The 17,493-nt window shown below is 40.1% G+C and overlaps 1 protein-coding gene across 7 annotated transcripts in view; it reads right to left on the reverse strand.

The window, feature by feature from the left end:
- The window catches only part of atp8a1 (ATPase phospholipid transporting 8A1), a 108,401-nt gene that overhangs the window by 39,994 nt on the left and 50,914 nt on the right, over positions 1–17,493 (reverse strand). For all 7 annotated transcript variants that reach the window (XM_044363008.1, XM_044363005.1, XM_044363007.1 and 4 more), the window contains 8 exons: positions 13,059–13,164; positions 10,790–10,872; positions 9,380–9,429; positions 8,932–9,001; positions 8,137–8,221; positions 6,884–7,023; positions 4,781–4,919; positions 1,650–1,714 (listed from right to left, as the gene is read on the reverse strand). In XM_044363008.1, coding sequence (XP_044218943.1) covers positions 1,650–1,714; positions 4,781–4,919; positions 6,884–7,023; positions 8,137–8,221; positions 8,932–9,001; positions 9,380–9,429; positions 10,790–10,872; positions 13,059–13,164 — 738 coding nt within the window. The remainder of the gene's footprint in view (positions 1–1,649; positions 1,715–4,780; positions 4,920–6,883; positions 7,024–8,136; positions 8,222–8,931; positions 9,002–9,379; positions 9,430–10,789; positions 10,873–13,058; positions 13,165–17,493) is intronic.

Below are 17,493 nucleotides of genomic sequence, written 5' to 3' on the forward strand. Positions count from 1 at the left end.
TTCTAAACACAGCAAAGAGGGAAGACATGCTCCAATTACTCTCCTTCGCAGCACGAGAGCACTCTGCTGCCTGGCCCTCTGCTCACTGTGCCTCCTCAGTCTTGGTGGAGAGGTTTCTCCCTTTGCGTTTTAACTAACTGCCTTATGTAAGCATCTGCTCAACCACAAGAGAATGGGAGCTGACATTTCAAAGCGCCGGTCCGTGTGCCTTATGAATGCACCGACCCCAAATTTTTACCTCAACTCCATTTATCACGCTTAACGACTGGCTGACAGAATGAACGCCGTCCGTCATCACCCCCAAAGAACCCCCTTGCTGCTTTCCCCTCTTTTATCCACTTCTTCTCACTAATCCACCCTTCTTGTCTAACAAACTAAACCCAGTTGAGTTTCTTCTCCATTTGTGGCTCCTCTCTCCTGTTGGAAGTGGAGGGACTTGCCCTTTTCCATCTCAGAAACAACAGACAAGGCTCTCCTGCTGGAGGGTCAACAGACTTCGCTGCTGGGTGTCTAAAGGCCTGAATATCCTCCCAAGCGGACAGCTGCAGAGACCACAGACACGTTGTAGTTCTGTTTATATTATTTTCTGGAGTCCAATTGGAGGACGCATTCTACACATGCACAGTAGACTGGCGTCTATTGATTGGAGCATAGTGGCCGTGCAGTCACAACAGATTAGAAGTATGTGGATGTCCGCACAGAGCCTACGCGTACACCCACTGATGATGAAATTAATTTCACATGGACCCTAGGGGACCCTTGCATACTCGCGGACGCAGAAAGAATGACACCGGCTTTAAAGATGTTAAAGGCAGATTTGGTCGCTGAGTGTGTGGACGGCTCCTTGTGGCCTCATCCTTTCAGTTTCAAGTCTTTTTTAAAAAACAGGTTTGGTGAGGAGATTGTACTTTGTACCAAAATCACCCCTGATATTTTAAAATATTTCTTAGTAATTGTTTGAACTTATTATATGTGCAGCTTTAAACTGGATTATCTGTGTAGGAATATAGAATTATGTAATGAGCGCAAGAAATGTATGAGAATCACAGATAATAAAGTGTACTGTTCTGTTTTCTGATTAACATCGACAATCACGTTAGCTGTAATTGACATTTATCTCTTACAGAACTTAAATAACATAATGGCAAATAGTGTTCATTTAATGTATTGAGACTGGTTTCATTGTAGATGAAACTGAGATCAGCAGTTGTTTTTGAATGATAGAGGATTTTAAAAAAAAGAACTGGGAAATGCTGGAAATAAAGAGAGTACCAGTTAGCTTCATTCAACCACTATGCAAAACATGAGTTTGAGCAGTCAGTGGTAATTAGTAGTACTAAGTGAGGCTGATCATGAGAATTATACTGCATTCAAATATCAATGGATTGTGCATTTGTGCTGTGGAGAATTTAGGATGGATGTATGAGTCAAATAACATTTTTGATTACTTTTTGGATTGAAATGGAGAAACTAAATTATGATTAAACTCAGTGACTAAACCATGAAAAAATCAGAGCAATATGCAGATTAGAAAGAGCAACAGTTTGGTAAAAACTTTTTCTAAAACTTCTGAGTTTTATGGGTTTTGGTTAGAAGGTTGGATCTGTATGCAAGGAAGTTTGTGGGCAGACAAAATGTTAAATACTCACATCAAGTGTGTCCTCATTGATCACGAGCATACCCATATTCTTGGTCAGTAGTTTGCAAGAATGTCCTACAGTAAAAAAGAAAAACAGAAGATGAAGTTATACATTTCACAGAGAAAATTTATTAGATTTCAAAAGAATAATAGGTAAACAGGAGAGTAGGCAGCAAATGTATTAAATTTCTACTGATCCTTTCACTATATTAAAATGTAGTTTATTTTTTTAGATCCTCATTAGCTGTAATCTTGGTGACAACTTATCTGCTTTTTCTAAATACACACACATTAAATACATGAAACAAAAACTCTTAAAAAGAAGAAACAAAATCAAACAAACATACTACAAAATGTAGCGATACAACATTAAAAAGATACCAATTAAAATGTTACAGCTCAGAGCCAGTGTCTCGGGACATGACTAATGAGTTTGGTTTACAAGGGTTTGTCAGTTTCCTGTTTTAATAGGCAGTTACAACTCTGAGTTACCCAACATGGCTCTCTGGGGAGCGTTCTCCTCAGTTCTTGGCTGGGACAGATGCTCGGGGTCACCAGCAAGGTGGTATAAAGAGCTTCCCATAAGGGAAAACAGAAATGTTTCACGAACCAAGACTGAAGCCTTCAGTTTAATACCATGGCTGTATGAAAAAGGCTACCATCTGTGGCATAACCGCATGAATATTTGTGGGTTGCAACACTTCGCTTCTGTCTGGAAAGATATTTTAGTTTCTTTTAGGGGGGGTTACCACAAAGCCCCTGTTTTGTATGTACATGGGTGGCATTTTCTCAGAGTGAAACTGAGATAAGATTATGCACAAAACACACAAAAACACACAGTCACAGTCAAACACAATTGTGCACACACAGTACACACAGAGGGGGCCTTGCATAAGGAAATGAGTAGTTTTCCCCCTCCAGAGCTGGACTCAAAACCAAACAGGGTTGAGGTCTGGGTCTAGCAGATTGTTTTCTTAAGTGCAAAGGTGCAAACGTCCAAAATTTGCCAATGTGTGGAAAATGTCTCCCCATCTCAACACTGTCTCTACTCCCTTCCCCCTTGTCAATTCCTGCCACAGCCCTTCCGCTTAATGTGTTTACCTTAAGCTCATTTGACTGTGGCCAAACTGCCCTTTTTTTTTTTTTTTTTAATTTCACCAGAAAAAGTTAAATTCCTGGCCTTTCTCCATCTCAGGCGGAACTAAACACTGCTCCCACAGGATTTGAGGAATGTGTAACAACGACATTCATGTCACAGTAATCTCAGATGTTGCAATGGGAGCAACAATTAAGGACATGGATTTTAGCCACAGAAGGCACTCAAAATGAATACCACAAACCAGGATTTTGGGAGGCAGGAAGAGTGGGGACCTGACATTAATTATTGGGCATGGTAAAGTAGGTAGGAAGTATTTGTGTTGGCAGATCTTGGGCTGTATTTACCCTTTCATGTCTCTGCTTAAGGGGATGATGCACCCCGTGGTTAAGATTAACACAGTGTCGTTTATGTGCTTGCCTTCTCATCTGCGATTCCTTCAGTGGAGTTGGTAAAGTTTCTCAACGGGCTGAACAGCAGGCACTTTCCTTTCATTGAGTTCTGGCTCTGACCCGTCCTGAGCATTACGTACATACTGTATAGCTCCCCTCAACCAACAGCTCACAGCACTGGGAGCTTGTCCCAGAGCAAACATTGCTCTCTCCTCAGGCAGCCAGACTCTGGTGTCAGAGTAGGTATTGTACATTATGTCATGATAGTTCAGGATTAGGAACACACTGAAACAATGTCGGTATTTACAGTTTCTGCTGTGACACAAGACAGATCAAACTGACCTGTCATGTTTCAATGTTGTAAATGTGTTAAATTAAGTAAACTCAGCTGGATTCTTGCTGATTTATGTTATGTTGTGCCAAGAGTACCGTTTTGGTGGTTCAGGCCACCTCAAAATGTAGGAAAACCTAAATGTGATGAGCCAAATTCACCAGTACATTGTGGCAAAAGGTGCACCATTAACCCTGCCAATGGGGATCGCCTTTCAGTGAGGAAAATAGTAAAAAACAAAGTCAATATTGAGAGGAGAATTTTACACAGCAACTCAGTCAAACGGTGGACCTGTAAAAATACTTCCAGTGAGCTTTGCTGCTGTAGAGCCCTCTCACATCTGGGCACAGCGGGCACAAAGGGCTGATTCAGTCAGGCCACAGTGGTAGGTAGCCACAAACGGAGGTACTTTCAGTATCTATTTTTCTGACCTCTGTGTTAACATGTTGGCTGTATTAATTCCTTGATTTGTTTTAAGTAATCTGAACCAGTTTAACCACATCTAAGAGTGATAACGCCAGAGCCATATAAGGGAAAGGAATATGAATTGAACTGGTCCAACACAGTCAGTCCTTCACCTTTCTGATAACATCTGCAAGGCTAAATTCCCGACGGGAGCCGGCTACGTGAGAGGTGCCTGTTTGTGTACGTATGCATGTTATTTATTTCGTATCAGTGCAGTGTGCTCATACATCATCTGGCATTCTGTGACAGATGCTTTTGCTAGATATGTGTGACGGAAAAACATTCTGCTTGTCAATAGTTTGTCTTGTTGGGTGAAGAATGACCACAGGACTGACTGGAGCACCTATAAGAGGCTGGTGAACACTTTATCACACTAAAGATCAGGCTTACTTGAGACTTTCCATTTGCTTTAAGACACAAACAGGGCTGTGTCATGATGCACACATTTTAAGTCTTTAAGTGCAAACAAGTCATTTGGTCTATAAAATGCCAGAAGATGGTGAAAAATGTTGATCACCATTTCCCAAAGGCCAAGATGATGTCCTCAAATGTCTTCTTTTGTCCGGACCAACAGTCCACAACTCAAAGACATTCAGTTTACTAACACAGAAGACTGAAGAAACCAGAAAATCTAAACATTTCAGAAGCTGGAACCAGAGAACTTTGATATTTCTTTCTTAAAATATAACTCAAAATTATTAATTGAGTATCTTAATCGTAGGCAAATTACTTTTATGTCTATCAACTAATCGTTGCAAAGTATTTCACTATTATTGGTATTGCTAATAATAGTTTTAGTGATAGAACAGTATATTCAAAATCAAAAGACTAGTCATCTTTCTGTCCCTGAGGCTTACCAATGTTGATGGCTGTTTCCTGTTTGTCCCCAGTCAGGATCCAGATCTTGATGTCGGCCTTCATTAGAGTCTCTATAGTCTCAGGCACCTTATCCTGGAGCTTGTCCTCGATCGCTGTGGCCCCCAGAAGCTGCAGGTTCTACAACAGAAATGAGGAGAAGACAGAAAAAAAGTCAGTAAGTGGCGACCATAACAGATGAGGGCCTTTAAAACATCATGTGTCAGAGAAACATGCGGGCCGGGATTGTGTCACTCACTCAGTCGTGTTTTTTTCCCCCTTCATCAGCTGCTCTTGTTTATCACCCAGAAAAACCACCACGAGCTTAAGAGGTTTTGGATCAGTTACTGTGCCTCTGTGTGAGCATCTGCCACCACGATCTCTCTCACACAAGCACACCCACAAAATACTGTTTGGTGCTTTTCCCAGGAAACTTGGTGGTTCTTTTGGGCTGGTTAGGGGTTCATATGGGCCAAAGATTTGACAAGACCCAGGGGTAGAGGGGGAGACAAGAGCCAGCAGCAGAGGAAAAGCAGGGGAAGCTCTTTAAGTAGTGACCTGAGCCCTGCTGCCTGTCCGTCTGTAGCTCTGTCCGCTGTGATTATTTGAAACCACACAACACGGAAAACTGTGCCTGGGGAAGAACATGACTAGATCTGACGAGTCCTCATTTGCTGTTTTGATGTGAATTGTTCAATTGTTCCTGTGGTTGGTGTTAAAGGCATTCTTTGTGGATAATGAAAAAAAGAACCACTTGGATCAGGATTTCAGCCCCCGAGCCAGGGTGGGACCATAACACAAGTCACTAGCCAAATGCTGGTAGACTCTGTCTGGTGTTGGTAGACCATTAAGTATAATCTGAGTGATGAATGTTGGGTCTCAATGTCAATGCAGCAGTGAGAGAGTTCACAGCTAATGTGGAGAGACAGTAGCCCTCTTATCTGCTCATATTGTGCAGGAAGAGGAGTTATAAGTTTGCAAACAGGGGCCACAGTGTGGGAGACCACAAAGCTGGCAGTTTCTATTGGCTGCATTTAACACTGACCTCCTGATGGTTTTCCTGGAATATTCTGTCTAGTAACTGGCAGTTAAATGATATTAAGAGTCAGTAATCCAGGAAATATTCAAAGTCAGCATAAGCCAATTAGATAAGAAGTTGGGAAACTTTTTCATGAACAACCCGAGCAACTTACTTTATATTTTTGCAGGACTATAAAACATGACTCACTATAAAAGGGTGATTCAGCCATCATGTGCTTTACTTTCTAAAGTATAGTCATGTAAAAGTAATGGAAATTTAACATATAATGACTGAAGATAATCATTTGTATTATAGGTTGCAAATAAGTACATCAAATACTCATCATTTGGATGCAATACACATTTAAAAACAGAGTAAAACTGAAGGCTGAATTAAGGTTAGATAAAATTTCATAATTTTCTTATATCCATCTGCATTAAGTAATCAATTTATTTGAGAGATGATGTGAAAGAGTAGCTACAGATGACTGATTACCCACAGTGTTGAAACGTCTGTCTTTAAAATTTCACTGTGACTCCACTGTGCCACCATGTGGCTTTACTGTGTGTGTTTTCAAGTATAAGTGGCCCCAAAGAGCAATGAACCCCAAACCCTGGCAGCATCAGTGCCACACTCTGCCCATTAAGCAAGGCACATTACATTTTCCCCTCTGAAAGCTTTTATGTTTATTTCATGATTGATTGCTTCCATTTGTTTTGGGCAGCCAGGAGCAGCCATGAAGAACATGCCAAGTGGGTGATTTACGACTGTGGCTTCCTGTGTTTGACTAGTGCTTCCACATAGACCCACCTCACAGAAAACCAATTCTACCTGCTGGTAAAACCTCAGATTTCACTCTCTCTCTCTCTCTCACACACACACACACAATTTGGAAATCTGCAGATTTCCGGTTGTGATTGCAGTACCCACAGTGGTTACCCAGGAGGCCTTTAGTTCAGTCAAGTCTGGGCTTGCTGCAGATGCACAGAAGGCTTCCAAACATATGTTTTTTTTACAAAGCAGCATGTGGCCAGGTCAATAAATACAGGACTAGCGAACAAGGTGACTAGTTCAGTTTTCAAACCTTTTCTATCAGTTCATAGCTCTCCTCCAGTTTGAGGGCTCTGTTCTGCAGGGAAGTGCAGGCTCTGTGGTGGATCTCCAGCCAGTGCTGATAGGACGACTCACTGATGTCTGCCACCGCAAAGCACAGAGTGCGCAGCCCTGGATGAGAGAAACCCAGTTCAAATGTCATAATTTCTAACCATTTTCTATTTCAAAAATTTTTTGACTAGATTTTTAGCATTCAACACACAGTTCATGCTGATAGAGGCTGTGTAGTGTAACTATTGGTGACCTATTTGCTTTATAGTTGAGCAAACACTATTACATGATAACTATACATTCATGACCTGCTTATAAGTCCTAATCTTTCATTTGCAATGGCAATCTTGGATTTATTAAGAAAATGAGGTGGGTGCACTATACAATCTTGTGCATATTTATTATCTTTTATATATCCAGTATGTGTGTGATAAATCTTATTCTATTTTAGGGAGCCTTTTAACATTTGGACAACAGATTGCTAATTTACAGTTCTTTTTTTTCTTACTGGTCAATGAGTGTTGTCCCTGTCAATTAGAAACTACCAAACACCAGGAAAAAAAACAGCCATAATAATAACTTACCTGATACTATACAGCAAAGCTATCTAACCATCTAGTCACTTAGTTAACAAATGTGTAATACTCAAAGTATGTTATTGATTTAAATAACGTCTGTGCAGAGTAGTTCACATAAACATAAAGCTGTTAGAAGTTTAAATCTCAGAACACAACAAAGACTGATGGATTCTTTGTTGAGTGCAAATTTTAAGAAAGATCAAATATAAAGTTACCGTAGTTACTGTTACTTTTGTCAAAAAGATACAGATATTATAATAATTTATTCAAAAAGTACATGGTCATATTTTATTCATGCCTTTCCAAATGACTGTGACTGAAGATCTTCACAATCTGTACTGAATGCTATATTTAGCCTACATCAAATATTCCCAATGACATCATTTTGCTTGCATCTCACAAGGGGGCAGTATGAACACAGAGCAAGAGGAGACTCTGATGCAGTTTCTTTCTGCTCCACTGCCTTAGGTTAAGATTCCTTATACATCAGAAAATGGCATATAAATGTAAATTAGCAAAATATTCAACGGATTCTACTGCAAGTGATGAACGAGTGTTGATTATGACCAGAAATAAATAGGGAGGCAGAGATGTTAGACACATCCGAAAAGATGTTTTACTTTTGGCGGCCAGGGGGCGATGTTTGTCCACTCACCCTCAGTGGCAAATTGCTCCAGGTGCTTCAATGTGATCTCTTTGTACCTAGAGCTGTCTGCCAGACGATCATAGATCACTGTGTCCTGAAGGGAAACAAAAACTCCTTGGTTACTGACACCCAGAGAAGGGAACAAAATGAACCTCCTGGACTTGGACTAGTTGGCAAATGAGTGTCTCAGGCACGTTCCAGCCCTTAGGAGTTACACATTGTTGTTTCTACTCAGATTTGCCCAAAAACCCTGAGGGAATTTGTACTGAAATAATCACATGCTTAAAATTAAATTACGAGGGAATGAATAAATGCATCTGGATCCTGAAATGTATAAATTACTATAAATCTGAGTAGTAAGCTAAGTGTTTTAATAAGAAGTCAGCATAATATTAAAACATATAACAGAACCTGAAAAGTGTGAATGTGAAAACACAGAAAAACAAACATTTGTTTGTTATACTTGTCTTTTTCCACATACTTACAATCTTATTAGAACAAGTGAATAAGAAAGTCTCAGTCTTATTAGATGTTGATGGCAGAATCTACGATGGTGGAATGAGCCTAGTGTGGTAATTTCTAGCTCCTCAGTGCCTTCTTGTGAAATATCATTTTTGTTTCATGTGTTTTGTAACATGAACATGTGTGAAATATGTTGATCTTGCTACAGTAAATGCTGCTGCTCATCGAAAAGATTCCGTGACAAGAGCGAGAAGCAATAAGGGGAGGAGAGCTTTCGACACTCGTGTATGTGGTGATGATGGTGACGGGCAGTCATGCGTTGCCATGGAGAGAGACACTCACAGCTCCTTTGCAGTAGAGGCGGATCTTCCCAGATGGGGTGCGCATGATGACTGACATCCTCTTCCTCGCACTGTGACAGAAAAAGGCAATGGGGGAGTTAAAAGAGAGAAGGTGGGATAAGGAGAGAAGGCAAGTGAGAGAAATCACATTACAAGGTGTAACAGCCACTAGAGCAAATTATCACGTACAGTTTGAGCTAGCATATGTCTGCTGAAATTAGAAATCATAGCGGTGGGTAACGAGATATCGCACCGAGGTCACACAATTAACTAGGATATATCACAACGGCTAAAGGAAGATGATAAACTCTGATAGCATGTGATTCTTCTGGGGATCAGATTGCAAGTAAAATCATTTATATGCACCTGTACGGCCTGTTTGGACAACAAATTACTGCTGCAGTTGTACGAATAATAACTAATAAAAAGGACTGTTATCAAAGTCGTACCTTGTAAACTCCAGCACATGAAGCAGCTCATACCTCTCCTCTGTTCCGAGCTGAATCGAAAAGAAACAGACAAGTCAACACACTCTAAAGAGAGACTGATTCCTCAACCCCAGTCTTCTTCTGAGACAACTTATCTTAAGTAGCACTAGCCAACCCTGCCACCCTGCTCCAATCAGCCTTAATTGCACTTTAAATGTGTTTATCAGTTGCCTGCACTGAGCTGATGGCGGGAGAATAACAAGGTAAAATTCAATTAACTTACTTAATTGTAGAAAGCGCTAGGTACAAGACAGGATGATTAAATAGATGCTGAGAGCTTTAGAGGGCCTAATAAAGGTTACAAAATTGGACAAACGTCTTACAGACAAGATGTTCTCAGCAGAAGATAAAAAAATGAAAAGGGTTTCGGCCTTTCTGCCTCAGCCTCTCTGAGTGCAATCATCAGGTTAGCCAATTAAGGGAACAACAGGATGGATGACCTAAGCTTTGGAGAGGACACACACCGTATCAGCTCAGGATATAATCACATTTTCCATTACTGGACCATGTTAATACAAAAGGCTGAGTTCTCTTTGGAATTATGCATACTAGTTTTTTCTCAAGGTCTGTTTTGGAACATCTGAGCATTACGAAAAAAATTGCGAATTAATTGCTTAAGTTGCATCCTAGAGATATTCCACTGATTGTAGAGACATTAATACTTCATGAAAAAAATAATGGAATGTGCACTGTGGTTCATGAATTGCCATAAAATAAATTTTGTGATGTAGAGTTGAAAGAAAATACATGTTGTTAAGCGTGGAACATCTGACTTTTTTGTATCTCTACAGCACCCAATCATAACTATCTATGTCTGCAGCTATCTAGTGATATACCATACAGTCTATGAACTGGTAAAAAATATAATTTGTTTTTATTATTGATGACAAAAAAGGTATAATAGTAAAAGTACAATACATTTCTTTACTCTGTTCTGAGATTTAGCTGATGCTTTTGTCGTTAGTATCACGCATCTAGCATTGAGAGCACATAAAGAATTTGTAGTACACAGTGGGTTTTTAGAGCTTTTTCTCTGAAAACAGCTGCCTGCTGTGGCCCAGAACAACACTATGAGAGCAGTGAGGGTGAACCAAAACAGTAAAGTTGTGGACCAGACAGCTTAACAATGACCTGAAACTTGCTATAAAGCTCCATAAAGCTGAGAGGAGCTGCAGAGTTGGGTGATAATTCTCTGAAGTTCATTACTGCGAGCAACGCCTCTGACATTACACATATCGATAATAGCTGCTTCAAGATCTTGACTTGACTATCATGACGCCTACATTAAATATGGAGTGAATTCATCAATCACTACAACAGTGAAGCAGTTTGCCTGCCTCCCTGCCGTCAAACTGATCTTGTCCAACTTACCATTTCCACAATGACACTGTCTGGGGTTCTACCAGAAAACACAAAGCCCAGGTTTTGTGCTGCTCTCACCAGAGCTCCTTCATCTTGGAGGCAAAGAGAAAACCAAAAATGTTACAGATGAACACACACCTGAAAAAGCACACAGCCATGCTGCCTCAAGATAACATGGAATCTGAACGTGACATTTATGATAAGAAGTATATTCATATTCGCTAAATAAAACTAGTTAATCTTGACACATTTTCACAATGTGGGCAAAAACTGAAAGCTGTGGACCAGGTAGCTTATACTACAGCTTGCATGAGGATGCTGCAGTGCAAGAAAAAGGCTCTCTGCTTGTTTTTTACAGTTCACTTAACTAGCTTTCTCTTTGCAGCCGTTCCCCTGCTTTGCTTCAAACCCCAAAGCTCCTAAAGACCATGATTGTTCTAAGCAATCAGGCAAAAAACCCCATCATCTCTCATATCAAAAGCAAAATGTAGGACAAAAAGCAGCAGCATTGCTTTGTTCAGTTATTAAATAACACACTTCAGCAAATCAGTGTGCATTTATTAAAGGCCCAATGATAATTTTGCATCACACATGTTAAAAGTATATACAGTATTTGATGGAAGAGTTTAAGTAGAGATGTAAAAACAAGCATTACTGAAATATATCATCTCTGATTAATATTTAGTTATTGTCTAGTTGATCTGTATCAATCAATGTAGCAGAAGCAGAAGCTTCAAATCCTGTCTTTTGAGTTTTTGTGATAAGAGCTACCTCTTTGTTTACATTTGGTGCCGCACACTGTGCCTTCAGGCACACTGACATTTTCAGAGTTCATTAGGATGGTCGTTTATTTTTTAGGAAATTTACATACTGCTGCCAGGGGCAACCGCTACGTCTGAGTGCTGAAGCCAAAGTTGAAATGCTTTAAGCTGCAGTCATTCTAGAAAAACACAAAGGCAGCATTTTTTAAGGTCTCCGTGGTTAATTTCCCTTCTTGTTTGTCATGGAAGTGATTTCAAACATGTTAAAGTTTGAGAAGAACTATGTTTTAGGGCAAGTTTTCTTGATTGATAGGTGTCTCAGCCTATCACATCAAGCTGTGTATGTGATAGACTAAAGAATCACAGTGAGGCTCACAGAATCAAAGTGACATACACCATGCATTTTGTAAACAGGATATTTCCTTTTCTAATATGTTTCCTGGCTCTCTCCTGCACTGATGCTGATGATATATAAATGTCTTTAGGAAATACTGGAGGCAGTGGTGATGTGCTCCATTTGATAAAAACAGAGGTCATTAGATGGAAAATTAAATAGCTCAACAAAAAGAAATATCAAGGAGATGCAGTATCACTGATGCAAAGCACCTGGAAACAGGTCCAGCCTTTATCATCAAGAGCTGCAGCACCACCTGCTTAAGACTTGTAGTTCCTGTCCAACCTGAACAAAGTCCAACCTATCAGCAAGAAACATAACAGCTTCTGCAATTTCTGTACTTCAGAAAAAGGTGGCGCCGAGCACTACCTACAGACAAGGACAGTAACAGCTTTTTTTGGACGCTTGTGCCACCTAGAGGCAATGAGTGAAGTTTATTTTCTATTTTTATAGCTGCAGCTTCTGTGTTTCTATGTTTTTAATATTTAACATTCACTTAATTTGTAAACTGAGCCATATTTTCTTCAGAATAATGTAAGATTAATGAGCTCACACTGTGTCATTGTGAGGGTTTGGGGTCCTAATTTAGTTGTCTTTTGTGGTGAATATCTGTACAATAAACTTACATATTTTTGAAATCATTCACACAGCTGTTGTTTATTGGTGTGATATTTCACTCAGCACAAGTGACTATGTCCTTTTCAGCTGTAATAATTACTACAACTGGTTAAAACTGCAGAATAAATTGTTATTGTTTTTTGATTTCTATGAGGCACATCATCTTTTCTACATCTCCAGGTCTAGACTGCTGCTGTTGCTGCTATTACTTCCCCTTTTGTATTGGTTGTTTGTAACTGGTATGTTTGACAGCTGCATACATTTGGAGAATGTGCTGCATGCTAAACTTGAATGAGTAAGTTTGTGTTTGTTTAAAGCCATTTTGATGATGTCCTTTGTATATAATATTGTGTCCTTTGTGTATAATATTTTTGAGTCCCCTACAAAGTCTGGGCTGTAATACAATTCCCAACCTGTACACACACATCACACACTAGACTGTAGATAATCACAAACTGTATTACACTAATTCTACAATAGCTGTGTTCATGAAGGTGTGATGTACCTGGAGATGCTGCCTGGTATGTGATTTTTCCATCAGTGCGTTCAGGGACTGCAGTGTGACAGATGGCCATCATAGTCATGAACTCCAGGATTACAGCAGCTGTAGGCTACAGGAAGTGGAAAGGGCACTTTGACTTTTAATGTTCTTTAACAAAAGATGTTACAACAAAACAGAAACTAAATAACCAGAAAGACCTTGATGGATAGGAGGTGAGAGCGAGGACAGAGAGAGTTCTGTTTGACAGATTCTGATAAACCTGCATGAGTCACAGCTGGCGTACAGATGTGACTGACAGATGACACACACAACCTGCTACAAAAGCCACGCTTCGCTGTCATTACATGTGTTGATTTTCCAGTCATGTTCACAGAAAACTTCACCTCAAAAATCTATACAGACTTGTGTCAAAGGTAAGTTGTGGCATTTCTTTAAACCTTTTATGGCACCAAATGTGTGAGGTTTGCTGCATCAGGAAAGTTCAGGCTATAATAAAAAAAATAAAAAATCTCCATCAAGTGTTACAGAGAATCTCACCACACCCACACATAACCCTTTAAATCTAAAGCTAGCTGTTTGCTCTCTGAACATTGCATATGCCTTGCATCAATCTGCACCAACCACTTACCCGAACACTCTAACGATATGCTTAAAATTTCACTTTTCTGGTACAAATATGCTACTGTGATATCCAGGAGTGTATGTCACTGTAAAATCTAAATAAAAATGCTACTATTTAAGAATAATCTTGACCTGATTCATGGATTCCTCGAAAGGCCTGATTACTTATTACAGTCCTAAAACTACTATAAAACTGGAAAATAGAAAGCTGGACAAGTTTCCCCAATAATTCTTTCTAAATAGCCAATAACTCTCCATATTGTTGTTTGAAGCCAAGTTGAGGTTTGTCAGGTTCTGAAACACATGTGGTCAGATTAATGACTGCTGGTGACAAGCCAAAAGGATCCCACAGAACTCGCCAGCTGCTGACAGACATGCATGCATGTGCACACAATACAAACCTGGTTCAGTTAATGGATAAAGGCCTAACCTAAATACTGAGAACATTTTACATTAATGAGGGGAAACATATGACTAACTAGCCATGGGATAGACTCAGACAGGCATCTGCTGAGGCTCCTGTCTGAGGCTGCAGGACCACCAGCTTCTAGTCAGTGACCACAGCTGAGGCAGAGATATCAGCTGCCTGCAGGGCTACGCCAGGCCTGAATCACAGAGCAACAGTATGGACTGTAATCTGGCTGCTAATGGTTGTTAACAATAAGGTCGATAACAGATAATTATATTCCCAGTTCACCTACATTACGAGCAACCACTAACAATTAAAACTTTCAAAGGCATTAACCTTTACAGTAGTAACACACAGAATATACAGCAGATTTAAGATATAATACTGAATAATCTCATTAAAAGAACAAGCTAACGCCATGCTATGAATTGTTGACTGCAGATTTTTCTAAAGCACCTGCATTTCTATTCCCTTTTCAAACAAAAAGCTGTGCACACACAGACAGTATTATTAAATTTGCTTGGCCACAGCAACTCTGATGAGAGCTCTCTAACAGAGAACAAAGGAGAAAATGAATGAGGTGGGGGAGGAGGCCAAATCAAAGGGCCTCTTGTAAATGAAAGTACACAGTGTCTATTACAGTCCAGGTGGCCGTGAGAGCTCCCTCTGCCTCCTAGCAGCATGCTAATCTGGTCTGGGTTGACAGGTATCCTCTGAAGGATGTGTCGTATATGTGTATATATGTGTGTGTGTGTGTGTGTGTGTGTGTGTGTGTGTGTGTGTGTGTGTGTGTGTGTGTGTGTGTGTGTGTGTGTGTGTGTGTGTGTGTGATTTTTAGATCCCAAGAGTGAGGATGTTTTTGGAAAGCCAGGACATTCAAAGGGATGTTTGAGGGTTGAAACTTAATTTTCAGGTTTTAGCTTGTTTTACAGTGAGTGATAGGGTTAGGCATGTAGTTGTGATTGTTAATTTTAGGAGAAGGAGCTAGGAAATGCATTATGTAAATGAATTTCCTCACAAGTTCAAGTACAAACATACAATATGTATGTGCTACAGCCAGGGAGATGGTAACCTAGACAGAGCGTGCAGGGCACATTGTGAGCTTTGCTCTGATTACACAATTAGATGTGACAGCTACCTAATACTGTGCTGCCAGCAATCACCCTCACTGACTCCTGGGAAATCTCTGTCACAGCAACAGTGACGGACACTCATCACTTCGGACATGGCCAGTGTGGAAAAAGTTGAAGGGTCAAGAGAAAATAAAGCAGAGAGCCTGGATGAGCTAGCAAACAAACACCCACGAAGGCTGCTGTAACTCTGCAGGCAGAGAACGTGTCCAGTGACTCAAGAGAACACGAAAAGCACCAGAGGGGATGTTTATTTTTGTCAGCACTGTTAATTCCCTTCTCCTCTAGTCTGCCATCCCCCTCAACACTGTATCAACACTACTCCTACAAATAGCCTGCAGTGACGCAAAACTGCTGTTAATGATAAGGATAAGTAATGTTTAAGTAAGAAGCATCCTGATGGCCATAAGGACAAAGTGTTCGGACTGTGAGAACATAAGGTGTTAAATGAAATGAATCACTTCATTTAACATCTATAGTGGCCTCATACACATGAGACCAAAGCACTGATGGCTTATTCGTAGTGTTTGAACTGATGTTGCACTTATAGATTTCATGGCAATGTCATTGAAGTTAACTTCCATTAAAATTCAGAACTTTCAAAAATCAGGACTTCATCATGACAAGAGTCTCCTCATAGATTAGAAGATGATTTACAGTAAAACAAAACTAAGTAGTTTGGAGAGGAACATGTACTGAAAAGTGAATTCAACTCAAAAAGAGTCTTCACCTGCACTGTGCCACCAGGTTTATAAAAATGGAGCCATGAGAATCTAGAGCCGTATTAGCATTTCTGTGAGGCTGTGCATTGAGCTACATAAATGCTAACACTAACGTGGCAACATGCTCACAGTGACAATGCTAGCATGCTGATGTTTAGCATGTATAATCTTTACCACAGTCACCACCTTAGTTTAGCCTGTCGGCATGCTAACATTTGCCAATTAGCACTAAACATAAAGTACACCTGAGACTAATGGGAATGGCAATAGTTTTGAAAATATTTAGTAACACACCAAAATATTGGACAAACTGAAACAATATTTTGTTGCAATTAATCACATAGTTGTCGAGTCATTTCACAAATATCAACCTCATGGTGGCGCTACAGGGAAAGTTAAGGGATCAGTCACAGTCATTAGGACAGGAATGTCTGTACAAAATTTTATGTCAGTCCATTTAGTAGATATTAAGATATTTCACCGGATAGGTGAAATCTTTGACCCGCTGGTGGTGCTATAGAGGAAATGTCAGCAGATTACCAAAGTCATTAAGATTCATCTTCTAGGCACTATGGACCATCCAACAGCTGTCAAGACACATCACCAAGAACCAAAAATGTCAACCTGCTGGTGGCAGTCAGTCAGATTCATACTCTGAGCATCATGAATGCCTTTACAAAATTCTGTTGCTATCAGTCCAGTAGTTGTTTAGATATTTCAGTCTGGACCAAATAACTAACACCACCATCCCCACGGTCATTCCACCAGTAGAGCTACAAAGATAAGGAGGAAAAACTGACTCACACAAGTGCCACAATATTAAGACATCAACTGTCAAAAAAACACTGGTACAACTACAACCCATTAGATTAATCATAAGCAGAATCATTACAAGACAAGTAGAGAGACCATGGTTTCCTAACAGCAGCTGGTCGTGAGCTTTAATTAGCAGTGGGCGCGGGGCTATCAATATGAAACTAAAGCAGATCCTAGACAAAGTCAATGTGTGGACGGACTCTGCTGTCATAACAGAGTAAACATCACAGTGGGATTACTACTTACCCTGGGCGGCGCCACTGTATGTAATTAGATGTGACATTCTGCCTCCCCCACGCTCTTCTGCAGCTGGGTGACTCAACGAGCCAATCAATCACAGTTTTAACCCATTTCATTATTACAGGTGGCCCTTACTGCTCCTGTCACAAGTCCTGTGACAGAACCCACATGCATATGATAGTCTGAATTTTGAGACAGATTTCCTGGGGGTCTATAACACAGATAAGATTATCAAAAATGGGGAAAAATTCTTAATCTAAATACTCTAGGTGGCACAATAGCCAAATATTTTGTCTTCTAATGTCCTATTTGGGCAGTTTTTGCGAGACTGATGCAAGTCTTAATATGCATACGTTCACACCACTGTAATCACTGTACAGCTGTGTAGTTTCCCACAGTGGATCAGCAAATAAGCGGGTCTTCATCCTGTCAAACTGAGCTAATTAGCTTGTTTGCCTGTCTGTTTACAATGTCTTGTAAAGAAATAGTAATCCACCCCT

The sequence above is a fragment of the Thunnus albacares genome, chromosome 10, assembly GCF_914725855.1.
Source record: "Thunnus albacares chromosome 10, fThuAlb1.1, whole genome shotgun sequence".
Taxonomy (NCBI): Eukaryota; Metazoa; Chordata; class Actinopteri; order Scombriformes; family Scombridae; genus Thunnus; species Thunnus albacares.